The sequence below is a fragment of the Marmota marmota genome, unplaced genomic scaffold, assembly GCF_001458135.2.
Source record: "Marmota marmota marmota unplaced genomic scaffold, marMar, whole genome shotgun sequence".
Classification (NCBI taxonomy): Eukaryota; Metazoa; Chordata; class Mammalia; order Rodentia; family Sciuridae; genus Marmota; species Marmota marmota.
Window position 1 is genome coordinate 47,064,281 of NW_025999968.1, and position 21,598 is coordinate 47,085,878.

A 21,598-nucleotide genomic window follows, 5' to 3' on the forward strand; every position below is an offset into this window, starting at 1 on the left:
GCGACAATCTAAAATTCAAATTTACAGTCTCTCCCTTTTAAAAAAAAAAAAATCAATAAAGAGCTTCAAAGACTTCCTGTTCTTACAGAAGAAAAGACCAAATTCACTAAAATGGCTCAAAAGGCCTGGTATTTTGACCTTCTTTTACTTAGTCAACCAACTGTGGGTGGTGCCTAGAGAAGGATGAAAAATACCCACATTGCAAGAGAAGGAGAGAGCCAAGGGGGCCCCCTCACAGTGGGCACAGCAACCCAGCAACATCTGGGACTGGAAAGAGCCACTCTGTGGCCTGACAGAAAGTGAGCTACCCAGGCATTAGCAGCATCCCTAAGTGCAGCAGGAAATGAGGGTGTTCCAGGGTCAAGAAGAGTAGCTTCTGTAGGGACAACACACAAGTGTTAAGAACACCTGGTGAAACTGAAGGAGACACCTAGCAGCAAGTGATAGTACACTGGTATCAAAACAGCCATTCTAGAAAAGGGTAGAGGGGGTCAACACCATTAGCTACATTTGAATTCCATCCTTTTGGGTTTCTTTCCTTGTAATTTTCTATGAACAGTGGTTCCCAGAACTTGGGAAGGGAGCAGTGGGGGGGTGGGGGCGATGGTGGTGGTGGTAGTGGTGGTGGTGGTGGATAAAGGGCATGAGGCCAGATGGGCAGAAAAAACACCAGAGAAAAACTGGTTAACAACAATTATTTGAACACTTCAAAATAACTAGTTCAGAGGATTTTTAATATTTCCAAAACAAAAAAATGATAATGTCTAATAGACAGATGTGCCAATTACACTGATCTAACTATTCGGGTTTTTTTTTATTCCTTCCTTCCTTCCTCTCTTCCTTCCTTCCTTCCTTCCTTCCTTCCTTCCTCCCTCCCTCTCTTCCTTCCTTCCTTCCTGCCTTCCTTCTTTTCTTCCTTTCTCCCTCCCTCCCTCCCCCACTCCAGTATGGAGGATCAAACCCAGGGCCTTGGGAATGCTAGGCAATACCCATTCACTGAAAATAATGTGTAAATTACCTTCAAGCTATGCCTGTAAGGTATAACAATGAATTTCATGTTACACTAGGATGTCATGCCAAAGATGAGATTTTAAATTTTGCAAATGTTGCAAACTCTGTAAAAAATCCAAAATCCATAACACTTCTGGTCTAAAGCATTTCAGAGAAGGGAAACTCAACCTTCTTTCCCTTTTGTGAGAAGGATAAATTAAGAATAGTGAAAATGTTCAAGAATAATAAAAATATTTATCATAGAAGCAAGTTTTCTGGGTATCACTATAAAGTTAATAGTGTAATTTTTCTTAACATTTTAAAAAAAGCAAAATTAATAAGGAAGGGAAAACAAACTAAAATTGATGAAAATATAAAAAAAAGAACCAAAATATATCAAGTTGGTAAGAGAAAAAAAATGAATTCCAGCATTTTTAACAATGATACCTTGACTAGAGAGGCACAGCTGGATACATTTTAGAGATAAAAGGAATTGTTAAAATATGTTCAACTTTACTGAATTTATGGAGGCCGTAATAGGATATCATAATTTGAAAAATCACATATATAAATTGTAGCATAAAGTACATAAATAAATCCATGGTATGATCAATCATGAGAAACCAAGGCCTTTACTATAAGAAAATACAAATATAAAACATGTTCATTTTTTTTTTTAAATGAATGCATGTCTCCAACAAGCACCAGTGGTGACCAGGGAGGACTTACTTCTTGACAGTACTGCAGGATGCCCTCCTTGGTACCGATGCAAGTTTTGGTCCCCGATGGATCTGACTCCCACTTCCCATTTTGCACGTTCATGTGCATGTTCAGCTTGCCACAGAACATGGCGATCTGAGGTTCTGCCAGGAGGCCAGCATTGCCATCAGTGGGCACCTAAAAAATAAGTTTTGGTTAGTTATAGAATCCATAGCTCCAAGGTAGACATTGGGAGAGGAACAGGGAACTGAGCAACAATATCCAAAACTTTCATCACTCCCCCACCCGTGCCCACCACTTTGCTGTAGCCCTGTGTTTGGTATTCTTGGGTGAAGTATTATTTAGACGTGATGCACATTTCCAACCATCTATAACATAGTGCTTTCTTTCAATCCAAAATAGAGGAAGAAATGAACAATGCTGAAAGGAATTTATTCATTGAAATTTTTACACATTTTTTTTTCCACAGAAGATTTTGCAACTGCTGAAAGGTTAGGACAATTAAGATGATTTTCTAACATAAATAAAATTGCTGTAGAGGAAACCACTTCTCATAATAATCACCAGCTGACGCACATAAAGTACAATGCCAGTCCCTGCCTGATGACCAGGCCTGGTCGTCACACTGAGTGCCACCTCCCAGCCTGAGAGCAAGGTGTTGTTAGTTAGCAAGTGACTGCTTTTTGACTTTTGGACAGAAAAATACACTGTAGAATTCACCATCCACATACATAACTGACTATGTTGGCCATTCCATCTAGATTTCCCCAGAATATTCTCTGACTTATCACTCAGTCTGCAAGAAATGAAAAAATCCAGAGGAGGGGGGAGTTACCCGAAACCAAGGAATGGGAAGACACACTGAGTCTAATGCCTCCCCTGTTATATCCAGCTGCTGAGGGAACGTGAGACACCCAGGCCAGGAAGAATGGACTTCCAATCGTTCATGCAGTTAGGTCCTGGGGGGGCTCCATGATAACTTGAATTGTTTCTAAAAATCATCCACAGAAGAGAAAAAAGCACTATAACTGTATTGAGATATTTCAGTTTAAGAAATGGAGTTTCCTGACATGTTTTACCACAGAAATGTAAAACAGATCCAGCATCTGCTCATTCAAATCATCTTCATATATATTCTGTCCAACCACAACGGAGGGATTTATGTATTTTTAAAAACGAAAAACAAACACATCTTGCACCCAACCTAGTCATAGGTGTGAGAGCTGCTGACAAAATCTTGACAGCCATGTTTTCAGGCAACTTTTTCTGTATTTCACAAACCTTTTACCTCTATGTTGCCTGATGTTTCGGTCATTCATTTCAAACAGCAGCTAAGGCTACAATGTCAGATAGTCTGCAGAAGAGCTGGGACTCCTCCACCTGGGCCCTTGACACCTCCAATTTCCATGAAATGAAGAATCTGACTCTCCATTTGACACAAAGCAGCAGCCTATGCATAATGCTCTCTATAAATTTAAACTTCACCACTCTTTTGAGGGATTGAAAGGAAATTCGGTGCCTTGATCTTAAAAATCAGAATACAAATGTTGCCAATAATTTATTGAAATAAGTAGTACAGATAATAACATCACAAGAAAGTTGTTAAACAGAATAGGACACTTATCTGTGAATGCCCCGCACAAAATGCTAAGGAAGGATTCTCCCTCAAGGAATTTACATTTCACATAAGGAATTCCCACTGTATTCCCCACGCTACTTCATTCTGTTCAACCTTCGAACACATTACTGTCCCAAAGATTTCCAGTCTTAGCAACATTTTATCCCTAACTGAAGAGAGACTAAGGAGCCTTTACCACATTTGGTAAATACTTTATTAAATGAATCCCATCATGTCTGTACCTGTTCACTGTGTAGCATCTAAGACAGGTGTTCTACCTCCTGGTCAATACAAATGCCCTGGATTCCATTTCCTTCCTTCAAGGAACATTTACTTGACAATTTCTCTCCTGGTGGTAACCAGGCCCCCAATGATCAAAGTCCACATGACTTCTAAGAGCCAAATGGGCTTTTCTTTAATGCCTGTCCCTTTTCATCATCTTTGCCACACGTGAACTCTTCCTCGGCAATCTTTTCCCTTGGCTTCTCTCAAAATGGATTATCCTGGGTCTTATTTTTCTTATTTACAAATTCATTATCCTCCAATTCCAACTGCATAATACACTCCTAAAGTTGGGGCTTTTGATTCTCTTTTTCATACTTTAAAAAGCCTTGCTGGTCTTACTCTTTCAATTCCTAGCTGCAGAGAGGCAACTACTGTATAATACCACCAGGCAGTGATGTAGTCTGGGGGACAAAGCAGCAAATGAGGCAAAGTCCTTGCCCTGACAATCAGAAGACCAATCACCTCAGTTCTCCCAAGACTGAAGCATTTCTAACATAAGAGATTTTGGGTGCTAACATCAGGGAAGTTCCTTGGCAAAATGGGACAAGTGTTTACTCTACTTGACAAACCTACCAAGTAAATGCCACTTCATTTTTTCACCTTGATTTCTTCCCTTAAAGTTTTCCATTCTTCCATTTGTTGTCCTTCCTTCTTCTTGACTTCACAGTTACTTTCCTGCCATCTGTTTCCATATATGTCTATACTGACTACGTAGTGGTGGTAATCTTTTCATATCTTTTCAAATAAGTTAGCGGTGGCCCTGTAATTATCTAATGATCTCCTTTTTTTTTTAACAGTGTTAGTTTAGACTAGAAAATATATGCTTCAGTTCCTTTTGAGTTTTCCACCAGATGAGATTTAATATTAACTTTAAGAATAACTATGGAGAATCGTAACAATTAACATGCCCTAGTTCATAAAGTAGAGGCAGTCTAAACTTTGATTCCTCAATAATTACAGCAAATTACTGAACTAGAAATTACAGAAATTGGTTGTATATACACATCTTGTTACACTTGACATTCCAAAAAGCCATTCAAAAGTAAATACTTAAGTCACAAAACCACATTTTTTTCAGGCAAAATTCTTTACAAACCAATACCAGCTGTGCACGTTAAAATCAAAGCAATTAACTTGGAGATATAAATTGAACCAGAAGAGCTTCAATTCTTACTGAAGCCCCCCTGCAAAGAGTCCCACATTTTAAGTAACATTTACCTGGCTTAGTTAATTAATGCAACACACATGTTCCAATCCACAGCCTCCTCACTTGCATCAAATAACCTACTCAACAATCAAATACTAGAAGCAGCCCTATCTCCAGCATTTAGTCAAATGAAAAGCACCCTCACTAGGCAATGTGGCTCCACAGGAAAGAACACTTTGCCTCCATCCATCCATATGAGGGCCTAACTTGTTTACTCAAACCCCTTTTCCTAGACAAAGCCTCAAAGAAATGGTGTAAATGACTGTCCATGACTGTATGGACAGTCATGACACTGACTTTGGGTCCTAGAATGATTTCTGTCAGTAAAAATGCATAATCAAAGTCATTTTTAAAAATATTCCTCTTAATAAAAAAGAAATACAACATCTTAGTAGAAAGAAAATACAACCACTTAAATAACTACTATGCCCGGCCATCTACGGCAATTTAAGGTGACTTCACGGAAATCTAAGACAACACCTAAGAGATTAGAATCCTGGAATGTAACTGGTCATTCACAGTCTGTGCATTTCTGGAAGACTGAATATGAAGGTAATTCTTGTCACTTGTATGACTTTCCACTGAGATCATAAAACTCGAGTTACTTTCCCATGGGAAAATTGTTCAGTGACAATGAACGAAATCATTGGCTACAACAATGAAGTGTTCAGATGTGGTCTCAAAAGCAAGAGGCTGTTTACAGAATGCTTTGAATTACAGAGATGTAAACATTACATTTAAAAATGCTGAAAATCTGTTCAGAACAATCCTTTTCTACGAGGAAAAAATATTTTCAAGTCACAACATGGATTTTCTACAAAGCAACATAGCTTAGAAAAGGGCTTTAAATAGGCTATACATAAATATAAAAATAGAGTCCTAATCTGGACCAATCTGCAGAGGTGAACTTGGAAATTTACACCTACAATTGCTGCAATTGACAATTAAATGCAAAGCTAGCTTCTTGAACAAGCTTTCCTACTGCCTTTCAAACCGGGTGTTCCTTTTTCTCCAAAAAGTTTCTCTCTTTATTATCATCAAGAAGATCAAAATTCCTTACAGAGCAGGCTTGGCAGCATTTCTTCCCACATTCCCAACTACAAGGGAGAAATGAACAAGGAGCCCTCTGTTTCCCTGGCCGTAAAGTTCTGTTTGGCAAGGAGGGGGCACAGATCCATAGCTTAGCTACATCTGTGGATTTATGTAATTTTAAGGATTTTGGGGTAATGAAAACCATCTGTTTCTGCATCTGAACAGACTCTCATTGGTCTGAATAGCTGGTCTTGTACAGAGTAATGTTTGGTGCTTTTTTCCTTTGGGTGGGATCTTTACATAATCTTTTTTTTTTTTTTTTAAAGCACAGGACAGTGATTCTATTTCTATCCCATCTGTGGTTTCCTCACATAAATACAGTCTTCCCATAACCTAAGCATGGTTCAATTATACCCTACAAAATTTTATACTCCATATTGCTTTTAAATTCTATGTGAAAACATTTCAATATTCTACTTTTCAAACATAAAGAAAGAGCTGGTCTCTACAATCAGAATCTAGAAAATTTGAGAGTACACTCCTTTCAAGGAATATACATCAGAAGCAAAATTTCATCCTCCAAAGGAAAAGATTATTGGTGAGTGTTACCTTTAAAACCCAAAATTACCTTTAACAGAGAACCTCCGCAATTGTTCATTTTATCAGTAACAAAGAACTGAAAATTAGAATCAAAGGGGTGAAATCTGTAAACAGTCATTTATGCCAATTGTAAGAAAGAAAAGGCTCAGGAAAGGATTTGTCCAAGGTCACAGTTTCAGAGGTAGAGCAGGGGACCCACTCTGTCAATGTTGCTGTTGATGTGACCAGAATGACTCTCAAAACAGAAAACTGCAATCTTCCATGGCTTTGCCCTTGGGTGTGCGTATATGTATTTGTGGTGAGAAAAATAGAGAAGCTAATCAAAGCATGCAGAAAAACGAAATGTGACTGCTCAAGTGGTACAGGGCTTCGGTTTACCCACGTGGACAGCCACCACATCGACTCACACCACTCCACCGCTGTTTGCTGCACAATTATGTCAGAGCTTCAGCCTAAAAATCATTTACAATCACAAAAGTGAGTGGAGAGAGACAAAATTCTTTTCAGAGAACTAATCTATGTATTTTTCACTCCCATAAACTTGACATTCTTTTGGCGGCACTGCTGACATGGCTTCAAATAACAAGTTATCACTCGAAGCTATTCACAGTGTCTATTAATACCAAGCTTTTCTTTCTGCTCAGAGGGTAGGTGTTCTCAAGCTGACCCCAAACTCCTACCACCTCATAATGCTGCTAAAGCATGCTTGCTGCTGGTGCCCAGTAGGAAGTCAAGAAGCCTATCAATAAAAACCTTTATTTTTCAACACCCATAAAGTTATTAACTAAAGTCATGCATTTTAGGCAGGCCCTAGGAAAAATGGGGAAACTGCTTGAACTGATGTAAATGGATATAAAACCAGATGTTTAAAAAAATGGAGCCCCCTTAAGTAGTAAAACCAAATTATTAGCTTCAAAAAAATAGTTTATAATTCAATTAATGCCTATTTAGTCCCCAAAAGTGTATGTTCTATATTTGAGCTGCGTGCACACATGCGAACGTAATTCTAATGATACTATTCCATGTATAATTGTGTCTAATATGCTCTTACATTGGTAAGAGTTAAGTTACATTAGTAAGAGATAAATTCTTTTCAAGATCATTTTTATGTAGAAATAGTTTCTGATTCTATTTTTAGAGTTTTAGTCACATGTTTCATACAGTCACCAAAATCTACTGAGATCTTCATATTATTTTGCCTCTCTCAATACTGCTGTAACCATTGCCCTTGACCTTGCAATAGGAAAAGGACTGAGATCAAAATTTGGCTCAGCGGTAGAGCGCCCTCCTCGCACGTGCGAGACCCTGGGTTCGATTATCAGCACCAGATAAGAATAAATAAGTGAAATAAAGGTTAAAAAAAAAAAAAAAGAAAAAGAAAAGGCATCTACTTAGCATCTTCCCCCTTATCTCATTTGACTCTCATAAAAACCAAGATAAATTCCTTCCACATCTACTTAGATAATCAGAAAGACTCAAACTTTATCCAGGAGCCTAACTAAGGCTGTGATCCCAAAGCTCATGTTTCCTCTCCTAATACGCTAGCTGGCCTTCCTGATACTGATCCTTAAGCTTATTTACTTTTCAATTTTGAATATTTTTTTTTTTCAAATAATCTTCCCCCTATAACAGTGCTCTTTTGCAGGTCTCTGTTACTAGTTTTCTAAAAACTTATTTTTGGTGCAAGTAAAAGGGGAAGCAAATTCACAGTTTAAATGTTTAATCTGCATCCCCAGCTACCATATCCCCCCACCCCCACCCCGTGTCTACACAGCGCCCTGCCCCCTTCTGGGAATGGAACCCAGGGGCAGTTTACTAAGCTGCATCACCAGCCCTTTTTATTTTGAAACAGGGCCTTGATAAGTTGCTCTGGCTGTCCTCAAACTTTTGATCCTCCTGCCTCAGCCTTCCACGTAGCTGGGAGGCTAAATGCCAATGCACCCAGCTTGATGTGTATTTCTTAAATTTAAATCACAAGATGTTCATATCTAATCTAGTAACCTTAGCTTCCTCTTTAATCCCCACCTGAAATGTAAACACATAGCTTTCTCAGAAATTAATTCTTTCCTTAAATCAAATACAGCCAATTGAATCAGAAAACTAAAGTTATAAATGTCCTAATATTTCAAATGCCATTGCATGTTCATCAATTATTTTATTTAATCTTTCTAATTGTTAACAGTGGTTACACACCTACCTGTGTATATATTTGTACATATACCTATTTCACTGCCACCTGTAATCTCAAATGCAGGTGCTTTGTTAAAACCTCACTGTAGAGCCATTACACTAAAGTAATAGGATTAATAGGAGCCTAACTAAGGCTGTGATCTCAAATGATGAGCATAAGCTGGAGAAGTTGAAAACTGGGCTTCTCAGAGATACTGGTTTGAATCGCATTTACTGTGAAAAATATTGATAGTAACAAATGAGTGATTTTCCAATATAACTTCTAATTTGGAGAGCAAGGACAGATTAGCAATCAGCCATATTATAACACAGAAGAATCAAACTTTCTTATTCCTCATCACTTTAGATACAAGAGATCTATATTTGTTCAGTTTCTGAAGTTCCACTGTTTCCTCTCAAGTCTGGTCAAGATCAGATGACCTGAAGGCTTATGGACTATGATAAATGATTCTTGTTTTAGGCTACTCAGTTTGGGGGTGGATTGTGGCTTTGTAGCATTACTGTGGCAAGAGAAACTAATTCAGGCATGTATTTGGGAGAAATAACTAGACTAAGTGACACAATCAAGGTTTCAACCTTATTTCAGAAGGCAGAAACTTTCTCACATTTATTTTTTTAAGTATATACCAGATCCACTATTCTGCTTCAAATAGTTTCTTGAAATACTACAGGGAGGAAAAAGCATGGTTTTAAGAGACAAGATGAGAAAACAGCTAATGCATCTCAAATACAGAGCCCCAGAGAATCATGGGAAATCCTGCTGCCAAACCACATCAGCGAGGCTGTCCTCATACTTTCAGATTAACACTACAATATTCAAGAAAGTTACTGCTATGGTTTGGATCTGAAGTGTCCCGCGAAGGTTCAAGGAGGTGGTGGGACCTTTAGGAACAAGGGTGTAGTGGAAGGAAGTTAGGTCACTAGGGATGGGTTCTTGAAGTAGATATTGAGATCTTGGTCCCCTTCCATCCCTAAACCTCTCTTTGCTTCCTGGTCACCATAAGGTAGAAGGGCTTCTACTGCCACACCCTTCCCTGTGATGTACCATGCAGCCATAGGCTCAAAGCAACAGGGCCAAGTGACCCTCTGAAGACATAAACCAAAACCTTTTTATCCTTAGAATTCTCTCAGGCATTTTGTCCCAGGGTAGAAAACTGACGAATACAGGGACCCAGAAGAAGGAAATAAAATTCTAATAGTCCCATTTTCTTTAAAAAAGAAAAACTCACCTGAAGGAAAAAAAAATGAGGGTGAAAGACAACAGCTGAAGGATAATCACAAGGAAGCACAGACTGAAAATCACAAGGAAGCACAATACATCAGTGATGGAGAAGGATTTGGGGGTTGGGAAGGAACATTTTGAGATGGTGCACATCTCATCAATGAGCCACTTAAAATCAGATGGATAACCATCCACAGATTTTTCAAAGAGGATCAAATTGCGCAGCAAGGTTAACATTTTCCCAAAGTTTTTAAGAAGTAGATTCGTGTGCTCAAATAAAATCTGTGTGAAACCCTCACAGCTGGACACCTGGCCCCTGGAAACCTGGATTTCTGCCCTACACAGCTTGCAGAACAATGGCCTCGTGATCTTAAGTCCATAGACTGCCATGAACCACCGTGGGCACCTTGGTTTCTTTTGAACAACTAGTGTTCAGTAGATTTTCTTACCTGCAGATTTGCTTTGGCTATCTTTTCTATTGTTGGTCTGTGCGTCTTACTACCCTCTACCCCCAAAGCACCTTTGCTTCCTTCTGTTGCACTGTTCTTAAAAACTCTGCTCCCTTAAAACATACTAACAGGATAAGCACTAGACACCCGTGGTGCCCTGGGCACCTGGAATGTGCTTATTGATTTTGAGGGAATGCTTTTTCCTGTTATTTCTTTGTAATTAATGTAACATTGAACTTAAAACCATTACAAGCATGTTTAAAACTTGTCTCACTGAATTTACATTTAAACTGAATTTTATGAACCCAAAAGACAAATTTCTTAAATAAAAATTTAGTGTCCCAGTGGAGATGTGTTTTCAAGTAAAATGCCTGCCAGATTTCAAAAACTTAATGTGAAAACTATAATATAAAAAAATTAATAATTTTATATCAATTACATGCTAAAATAATTGAGTTAAATATATTACTAAAATTATTCCAAATTACTTTTTGAAATGTGGCTACTAGAAAGTTTTAAACTATGTGAATGACTTACACTATCTTTCCATTGGACTATGCTATCTCAAACATGCCAGAAATAAATCAATACAAAATACACAGCACAATAATAAATCATGTTCCTAACAACATTTGTTCTTTATTAATACTGAATGCATACCACTTCCTCTCAACCTTTTGGTATAACCTCTCAGAAAGTGAGTTTTCAATTGTTTCAACTGGCATAGAGTAGTAGTACATTTATAGCCAGAAACTTCATAAATATTTGACATTTAATGTATTACATGAGATAGATAAGCTACATATACCATTTGAGTCATGCTATCTTGATTCTCATTCGAGATCTGGAAATGAAGAATCTGAATAAAGGCAAACAGAACATTGTTCCAAACACATGCACTGAAGCTCTTAGGGAGATGTCAATCAATGTTGCAATCTTTTGATTTGACTGATTTTGTGGTTGTCTTAATTTTTCTTTTTTTCTTTTAGACCTCTGTAAATAACAATTTAATGTGTGTGTGTGTGTGTGCGCACAGGGGGAGGGGTGTGCTGGGGATCAAATCTGGGGCCTCATACCTACTAAGGTACACATTCTACCACTGAGCTATGTCCTCGGCCCAACAGTTTATTTAAATGCACAATACATGCATTTTGGTTCCCTCAATATACATTTAAAATGAAATATTTAAAATGTAAAAACAATCTAACATTACTAAATAGTTCATGCTACTGCTCACATTTTATACACTGCTGCAAGAATATAAAATGTTAATCTAATTATACTTCTCCCAACAAGGGAAATGCAGATTTCATTACAAATACTCATGCAACAACATGGTAATGATCACTGGCCACCCAACAATGTGTGTTGAAATCGGTGCAGCACAGCCACACATAGCTCTAGCTCATACTCTCTGGGAGGTAGGTATGCATACAGAGTGAAAGTCGGAGGGAGAATGGGGTTCTGGAATGTTGGATCAAGCAGACTGACTGAATGATGATACTTGTACTGCTGTCATGCCAGATTTCACTATGTTGCAGAGTTAGCACCTAACAAACCCCAAAGTCACAGCCTCAGTATCACCTGTTCTTAGCACATAGACTTAGTTTCACCATGTGTGCAGAACAGTTATCAACTCCAGGAACAATTTATGATATTACCTTGGAATAGACTATCCCATATAATTTTTCTTTTTCTTTCGTTTTTTGGTACCAGAGATTGAATCCATAGGTACTTAACCACTGAGCAACATCCCAGGTCCTTTGGATGTATTTTTTTGTTATGAGAAAGGGTCTTCCTAAATTGCTTAGGGCCTTGCCAAGTTGCTGAGGCTGGTCCTGAATTTGCAATCCTCCTGCTTCAGCCTCCTGAATAGCTGGGATTAAGGCATGTACTACCATGACCAGCTATCCCACATAATTTATAACCTAAATTGCTTTGATTTTTCCTGTAGTTGTTCCTCTTGCCTGGAAATTAAGGGTGTTGCCATGATATTTGTGATATCTCAGTTATCACCTGGCAGATGCTCTAGTCCTAACCTTTTATGCAATATCAAATTCATCATTATTTAAATGATGCAGTGCTAAAATGGACTTTACATCATCAAGAGCATTTTATAGCACATTAGCATTTTCCAGAGTTTATGGCTTATGTTTATATGCTTCAGGTAAAAGTGAGCATAAATTCAAAAATTACTTAGTTCTTGTATTTCCCCTTTATTTCTTTCTTCTCATTTACTCTGTGCAATGTTGACCTGCTTATAATGCAGAATATAGATGAAACAGAGCTCCAAAAATGTATTAGATGCAGGAGAACAAGAAGTCTTTAAAAAGCTGCAGGTAGGAAATTGTTGGAAAACAAGGTCCCAGAAGAGATAGGGGGGTTATCATTTAATTAGAACATGCACACAGGGCCATGCCCACACATCTGTGTCTTAGAAATGCCCAAACTATTGAAACAAAGAATAAAAAATATTCCTCTATCTTTTGCCAGCCCGTCTTACTTTCCTTTTCAGCTTCTACCAAGTTTCAGGCATCAGAACATGTGAAATCATCATTGGTGGAAAGGCGGTTAGAATGGGAAGAGGGAGGTAGTGGGATTCCTAGTCTTGGAATGCAGAGGAGCCAGCACGTATATTGATCTCATACACACATCCCACTCTGTCTACATCTTTTTATAATTTCTAGTACCAAAATAGTATGAAAATCCTAAGTTGAAGACCTTTACAAAAATGCTAGTTTTCCAGATAAGCTTCCACACTGTCCTTGAACATGCAGTGAACTCTCTGAGCAGTTTTGAAGGGATAAGGAATGGGGTTGCCGACACATTAGCTCAGAGCCATGCTGGACTCCCTGGGAAGTGGCCTCTATCCGACTTCCTGTTAGTGGTTTTCCAATCAGTTAGTATGCCATTATCAGTGTCAAATCTAAGTCACTGGTACATTTCAGTATGCACCTATGAACTTGTGACTTCATAAAATGTCATTAATATGTTGTTTTCTATTAGCAGTATGAGAAACACCACGACTGAAAGAATGATAAGGTTCAACTTATACTAAAAGTTTTTTTTTTTAAATAAATAAAGATTTCTAAAAGTTCTTTAAAGCAAGTCATATTATAAGAAATCAGGTGAGTGGAAAGAGAGAAATGAAATAATTTATTCCCCAAGACTTAGAAGTTCAGACATTTGTTATTTAATTCTGTTCTCATCTCCTTATACACACACAACCAAAGCTCACTCATACATTTTTATGTTAAAGATACTAAGGCTACCTGCAGTAAGAATAAGAGGGATGATAAATAAGTACATTATATAAGAATCCAAATATTGTCAAATGAAGGGCACTGAATTTATTGTCTTAAACTTTACCTTTCTATTTTTAGCACAGTTGCAGAAATATTTCAGGAAGGGAACGTGAAGTATTTTATTTTTGATAAGGAGAAAGGATATTTACTTTATGTCCTTTAGTTTATTTTCTTTCAAAGTTTCATAATATTTGCTTATCTGCTTTACTGTTTTAACTCTCATAGTATTGTGTTTTCTTACTCTGCAGAAGAAAAACACTTTGAAAACATAATAGATATTCAGAGAGAATATTAAGTTGGTGTGAAAAATCTATGATAACTTTCAAAAAGCATTCTTGCCCCTGTTCAAATTGTGCCCTGCCAGCTTATCACTTTTAGCTAAGCCAAGTTTATTTCTTCTCCTCCAGGGTTGTAAATCAAATACTCAAGGTTCAAGTTTCAGGCTCGTTGCTTGATAGGCACAGGTAGATTATCCTTCTTAAATAACTCATGCCAAGGCACTATCAAAGAAGCCTTTCCTTTCAAGAGCCCTCAGCCTAATGATCAGAATTTTTCAAATAGCCATTCCTATTGGAGTAGACTATGGGGAACTAAAAGATTAAGAAAAGTAATTCTGAAAGGGAGGTAGAGTGAAGACTCATTTCTAGTTCTTGGCTACATTTAAAAAATTAATAAAAAGTTGCAGAAAGAAGACCAGAATTGAAACAAATAAATAAAACGCTATTGGAGTCTTACTCTAAGATTTAATTTTAATGTTCATCTCAGTGACACAGCATCTGAGTCTTCTTTATTGGTGAAGACACAATTCAAACTGGCTATTTGGGGACTCGAATTTGATCTTCATGAAGGCAATTTGAAAGTGACAATAATAAGGCATGAGGATGCAATTAATGTTACTGCCTGGAAGTATTCATCTAAATTTTATCTGTTAGAAGACAATATCTACGCATTTCAAGTGTACACAGCAAGAATTCTTAGTCTTTTTTTATGTAAAGGTGAACAAGATAAGTTTTAGTTGTCTATGAGATCTTCCTCGCCCTATACCACATGCCTGTCTCTCTCATGGCCACCATAAATATTTTTAGAAAGAATTAAAATAATGACTGTCATCATAAATAATAACAGTAATAAAGTAGAATGCCCAAAATGTAATTATTGACAAAGGCAGGAAACAATAGGAAATAAATTCCAACTTAGATCCCTGTGAGGTTTTTTTTTTTATTGCAGCAACAGGAGAGCAATTTCCTAAGGTAGGGAAAAGAAAACACTGCACCCAACTCTTTTGTACCAGTTACAGCTCCACTTGTTCTTGACCTCAGTCTCCTCCCAGAATATTCAAAAAGCAAGGCGGCTCATGTTAATTTCCTGATTCTCTGATAGCACATTCCTGAAAGCAGCATCATTTTCCAATTCAGGTAGTATTTTTAAAAAATAAGATTATCTCAGGAGACTCCAAAATTTGCACAAACAGTGTGGGGAGCCAGACTTCCTAAATAAAGCACCCCATTAACTCTTCTTTTAAAAATTATAGTAGCTGAAAGCCTTTAGCAGCTCAGAAGTGATTCTCAGAGATTTCAGTGAAACCCAACACCTAAGGTGAAAGGTTAGTGAACAAAACACACCAAAAATATGAGGAGGAGACAGAAACTAATTGTTAAAAGAGAAGCCAAACAGTGCAGACTGATGGTGAAGCACTTGTCCATCCCACTTCAGACCAGGGTTCAGAGTTGTTTCATTAACAGAGTTGGAGTTCATTAATCCAAGGCTCCATGCCTTGGATTCACATGGACATTTCCCAGGCACTGAACATATTCCTGGATGAGACAGTGGGGTGACTCAAAAGTCCTTGACATACAGTACAACAGGGGAAGCACAAATGAGGCCCAACTTGCTAATCAAAGGTGTTGAAGTAATAAAACAGGGGGATTGCAATGGTGTGTCAAAGAGCTCACAGGAGGAGTGACTGGTTTGACTTGGAAAGGAGGAGGATGGAGTTTTCATGGAGCAGGCAGAGCAAGATCTACAGCAGATAACACACACAAGTGAGTGTGGGGAGGGGAGGCCTGAAACATCCTGATCTGTAACAAATGTCAGAACACACAGGAAGCTACTGCCCTGTTCCAAAGAAAGGAAAAGAAGATCCCAATAGCTGTATGAAGACAATGTGTAGGCCCCTTCTTCTCTAAAATAAAAGAAAAAAAATACATGAAAAATTATGTTCTATAGGACTAACAGTAAAACAAGATAACTAATTCAGCCTGAATTTGTTCATTATTGTATACTTGTGATTATCATTATATTCATCATTTTTTCTTCAGATTTAAAAAAAAATTAAAACATTTTTATAGGGCCCAATGTCATGTACCTGTAAGATCTTGCTGCTCAGGATGCTAAAGCAGGAGGATCCTTGAGCCCACAAGTTCAAGGTCAGCCTGGGCAAACCAGCAAGCCCTTGTCCCCCCCCCCCAACCAAAAAAAAAAAGTGAAATACTTTTGTGAGTCCCTGCAGGTGTTGTGGGCTCTAGGGACAGTGTCCACCGTGCCTAAAGAAGATGGCCTGGGGGGTTGGGGTTGGAGCTCAGTGGTAGAGTACTTGCCTAACACATGGGAGGCATTGGGTTCAATCCTCAGCACCACATAAAAATAACTAAATAACACAAAGGAATAAAAGAAATCCAGAAGGAAGAAGAGGAAGAAGATAACAACAACCTGGGGTGCCCAGAAAGGGGGAGGTACACCCAACTGCAAACAAAGAATGAGGGTAAGCTCCAGAAGCAAAGCACAGGCAGGTAGAAGGAGAAGATTCTAAGGCTAGTAGTGATGAAGGTGTCTACAGTGCCTTTGTGGCTCCCATCCCCAGGCATCAGAGTGTATCATGACAGAGAATGTGAATTTGTCCCACTGGGGGTGGGAGAAGGGAGGAAAGGGGAGATAGTTCCCCACACAAGGCACCACTTCCCACTTTATGAGGAAACACTATTCTGCCTCTGCTGTGGGCAGTTCCTGGAGTCAATGTGGCAGAGCAATCCATCGACATTTCACCGCCCTGAGTGATGAGAAATTATTTTCATTTTCAAAACTAGCAGATGTTAACAGACCTGAGCAGGGATGCCTGAGTGATCTGGAGAAAGGATTATCTGGACTCTCAACATGCAGATGATCATACGGAATCTCTAACACACTCCTGACCCCGAGGGATGTTTCTGACATGTCTACAGAGGAATAAGCCTCAAAATATAGAAATGACATGCAACGCAATCTATATCCTGCCCGTGGATGAGAGAGGTATTACAGTGGGTTGGAAATGTTAAGTTCTACCAAGAACTCTAAACCAGGGAGTATTTACATAAGTGCAAAAAAAACAAAAAAATAAAACAAATTTGTTCAAATAAAGCAAGAGAAGTGCACAGCTGTGATCACAAAAAGAAAAAAAAAAAACAATGAGAGAGAGCATGTGGGTCTGGTTTCCTCCTTTCTGCATTTGTTCATAGGATACAATTATAAGTCAGAAGAATTTGAAGCAATTGGAAAGAAGCACCTTCTCAGATTTGCTAGAAATTATTTTATATGCACGGCTGTTTTCTCAAAGTATTATTATGGAGTAATAGTCTGAATATCACATGCACTTGCTTTCTTTACGTGCACAGCCGATCTTCCGTTAAGTCTTGCTGGGCCCTGGCACTAGTCTTGCAAATGCTGTTCAGCTCTGCAGTGGTTCCACTAGGGAAACTTGTTAACTCACATGGATCAGCCAGTCTACTTTCTGTATTGTTCCTAGGCAAAGGCTCAAGGTCCTTGGGAAAGTTGATTGACCCAAGGTGGGTGGTGCTACTGGAATCTACTAAGTGAAAACACAGGATGCTGCTTAACAATAGCACAGGCAGCCTTCGCTACCAGTCCCCCTCCAAACAGAGAATCATCTGGACCCAAAATGTGATAGTGCCTAGGTTGAAAATTCCGATCCAAGCTTTTTTCTTAGGGGAAAAGAGGTATGTATTACTCATCTCTATATGCCTAGGATAACACTCATATCAAAATGGCACCCAGGCTGGTTCAGTGGTAGAACAAGTACTTAATTAGCATGGGAGGAGACCCTGAGTTCAACCCCTAGCACAAAAATCAAAACAAACAAACAAAACAAAAACCATATATAGATATTGGTTGATACTAATAGATTTTCCTCTTAGAATATACTGAAAATAAATACAAAATAATAACCATGTAAATCTAACAAAATATAATTTGCCTTCCACAGGTCCGAAAAAAAAAATCTGTTAATTTTTAAAAGATGGCTGGGATATTGATTTATTAATAAAAAGTGGGATGACCCCTTCAAGTTCACACAAGATCGGTTCATAATTCTATTATAAATAATAATCAAAAATACTTTCATTGAATTAACTCCCTGCGGGTCAATCTATATTAATAAGCTATCAATTAAGAGGTCTTGAGGGTTAATTATCTAACCTACATAAAAAATATCTTTATAATAGACTGCTAACAGCTTCTGAGCAAAGTTCACAAAAAGCAGGGTTACGCACTTATAACTAGGGTTCCAAGGCCAGTTGAGCCGTCCTTCTGTAGGTAAAGACTTTCTAATTCTAGCCAGTCATTTCAGAATGAATGACTTAGACAAATGGAGGGGGAAGCCTAAACCACTGGAATCCCTTTGAATAATGTATTAACTCTTGCTGGAATAACAAGTGTATGCTAATAGGTTACATAAATCAAAGGCCTTATGAAAATACATGACAAAAAAGGTGTTTTCAGAAACTTCTCTATGTCTCGAATCTACGATTATGAACCAGGTCTAATACAACACTGCTTATATCCTCTAAAGACCTCAGGGGTCTCGCAGCTGGGATTTCTATAGTTAGCTGAAGAAAAGACCCCCTTACCTGAAGGTACCAATATAATCACTGGAATCAAGAGGAAAAGGTCAAATTCTATACCTAACATTTACCAGCTTTGGAGGGCAAGCCTCTTAACTTTTAATTTCCTTTATCTCTGGATATAAAAACATCCACCCTCACAGATTTTTATGAGGATTACAATTTCAGTAAAGTATGTAAAATGAACAGGAAATTTTATTTTAAAAGCTATCCATACTGATTCAGCTTGTATTTCATAGGAAGAATAAGAAAGGAACACAGATATGAGAAACTTCCTGGGCCATCTGGGGAGACTGAACTATGAATGCATAGTCCTTGCAATATTCTGAGAGCTCTCTGCAAAGATGCCTGCTGTTTGTTTACGAATCCTGAGAGAGGATTTTCTGCTCCAAAGAAAATGCTGACTATATAACCACATATGACACATGGGTTTAAAGAATGTCTTATGGCACTTGAAATAGACAATCTTTCCTCATTTATCTGCAAGATGTCTGCCTGCCAAGTTGTCTCTAAGAGACAAACTAGTAACGACACGACACGGCAGCCCATGTGTCGTCACCCAAGCTACAATGCTGCAAGCTCCATGTGGCAGATCTGACTCACCAAGCCTACTCAGTATTTTTAAACCGTAGGAGGTATTTTAACTCATGCAGTTGAATGGCAACGTTAGCTCTAATGTCTCATATATGGTTCGTGAAGTCCCTCCTTGGTAGTTTATATCAGCAAATTGTTAATTTTAAATGGGGCTAAGGGGAAATTTTCAAAATGTTAAGAATTTTTTGGTCTTTTATTTTAGCCACGGTATTAAAATCCTTTCTTATTTAGAATTTCTCTTATGAAAGGATTTTTTTAATCCAGGTTTAGGCCACTAAATTATTAAACATATCAGTAAATAATGTATGTGCTTGAAATGATCCAGTGCATTTGAGATATTTTTTTCAAAGTATGAATACACATCTCACTTATTTCCTAAATGAGTGTTCTCAGAAAGTATTTCCAGAAGGTGTCAAGTTATTCTCACGAAGAGGGAGGGATTTTGTTACCAAATGCATATGGGAAATGGGTCTGTTATACTTTGGATATAAAGTGTCCCCCAACCACTATGTGTTAAAGGCATGGCTCCCAATGCAGCATTGTTCATTGTTCATCACGGGGCTTTTGGATCATTAGAACTCATCAATTAATCTATTGATAGCTAAAGGGACAACTGGGAGGTTGTGGAAACTGTAGGTAATGAGGCATGGCTGGAGGAAGTAGTTCACTGAGAGGCATTACCGTGTCCCCGGCCCCTTCCTCTCTCCTCCTCCCTTGTCTCCTCTCTGCTTTCCTGCTGCCATGAGCTGAGAAGCTTTCCTCTGCCACACCTTTCTTCCATGATGTTCTGCCTCATCTCAGGTCCAAAGCAATGGTCTACCATGGATTCAAACCTCTGAAACCAGGAGCCAAAATAAATCTTTCCTTCTCTAAGTTGTTTTTCCCAGTTTTTTTTTTTTTTTTTGTCACAGCAATGGAAAGCTAACTAATAGGGCTTTAGAAAATCCTATAATAATCAAGCCAGTTTAACTTTTTTTTAAACCAAGGTTTCCCAATTGGCCATGGGACCCTTCCATTGTCACACATTTAACAAACTTGGAACGGAATTTAAACAACGTCCCAAGAGATTTGAAATGGATGATGAAGCAAAGTTCAACCAGATCATATTGAGTAGAACAAAATAAACAAAACCAAAATAAACTTTGAAGGGAACAAGAGCAGCGAGTGCTGTTACCGAGAGCCTGAAGAACTGATGGACTCTAAATAATTACATGATACGCAGAATACAGAACAAGAAAACGGATGATTAGAATGCAGATGTGTTTCCAAAGGCCTAAAATATTCCAGAAGCAAATGATGATCATTCAGAATATGCATAAAAGTAAAAAAAAAAAATCAAGAACTTTAGAAGGGCCCAGTGCAGTGCAAATGTCCAGGTCTTTTGCTTTTTAAACTATACAGATAAACTGAACAGAGGTGGTTGGTTCCATTTACACATTCACACTGTGAAACAAGTGTGAGTTGGCGGACAACAAGTACGAATGCTTAATAACACTTCACTGAATCTGGCAATATGACTTTTTAATCCAGGGATGGGACTTAAGTAGAGACAATGAGCGAATAAGAAATAAGAACAGAAAAGGCAGAGGCCAAGGATGTCATGATAAACTCAAACACATATTGGAGGGGAGGAAAATAACTTGGGCTCAAGTTGCCTTTGATTTCAGACTTGTGTTCATTAGAGAACACAGTCTACTTCTGATTTTTCCATTTCCACACAAGTGAGAGAGAGCCTGACTCCTGAATTACATGTTCCTTTCTATAGATCTTTACAAAGTCGTGCTGCACATATCTCAAAGACATTATGGAAGTCATCTATGGTGACAAAGAGAAAGCAAAAGGTAAGTAAAAGATAATTAATGTAATTCCCAGAGCCTTGCTATTTCATAAATGATGATTTCTTCAAAGAGAATTGAAATAGTGTGCTAACATCACTATATAAAGAGTTAAAGCTGGGTGTGGTGGTGCATGTCTATAATCCCAGCAGCTCGGGAGGCTAAGGCAAGAGGATCCTGAATTCAAAACTAGCCTCAGAAACTTACTGAGGACCTAAGCAACTTAGAGAGCTCCTGTGTCAAAATAAAAAAGTAAAATGGGTTGGGGATGAGGTTCAGTGGTTGAGCGCCCCTGGGTTCAATAAAAGAATTCAACATCACACAAAAGCCAAACTGGTTACTATTCCAATTAGAAAGGAATAGAATGAAACCCACATGAAGGTTCTGTTGTGTGTACTGCCATTTAACAAAAATCACAACTGACAGTCAGGGTCCCCCAGTGATTCAGGCAGGACACGGAGTCAAAAGTTTGAAAACATCTGTGAAAGAAAATGTCCTTGTCTGAAGATCACAAAGCTTGTTGGTGTTTTTCAGACAGTGTCTTGGGATTGACTTTTAAGATATAAGAAAATTTCTGCAGAGCTGGGGATCAAGCTCAGAGGTAGGATTGTGTAGGAGGCCCTGGCTTCAATCTCCAGAACCAAAAAAAAAAAAAAAAA

General features: G+C 38.2%; 1 protein-coding gene across 7 annotated transcripts in view; it reads right to left on the reverse strand.

Annotated features, from left to right (window-relative positions):
* LOC107136416 (amyloid beta precursor protein) overlaps positions 1 to 21,598 on the reverse strand; it is a 239,009-nt gene that overhangs the window by 180,900 nt on the left and 36,511 nt on the right. For all 7 annotated transcript variants that reach the window (XM_048803538.1, XM_048803537.1, XM_048803536.1 and 4 more), the window contains exon 2: positions 1,720 to 1,887. In XM_048803538.1, the coding sequence (XP_048659495.1) occupies positions 1,720 to 1,887 (168 nt within the window). The remainder of the gene's footprint in view (positions 1 to 1,719; positions 1,888 to 21,598) is intronic.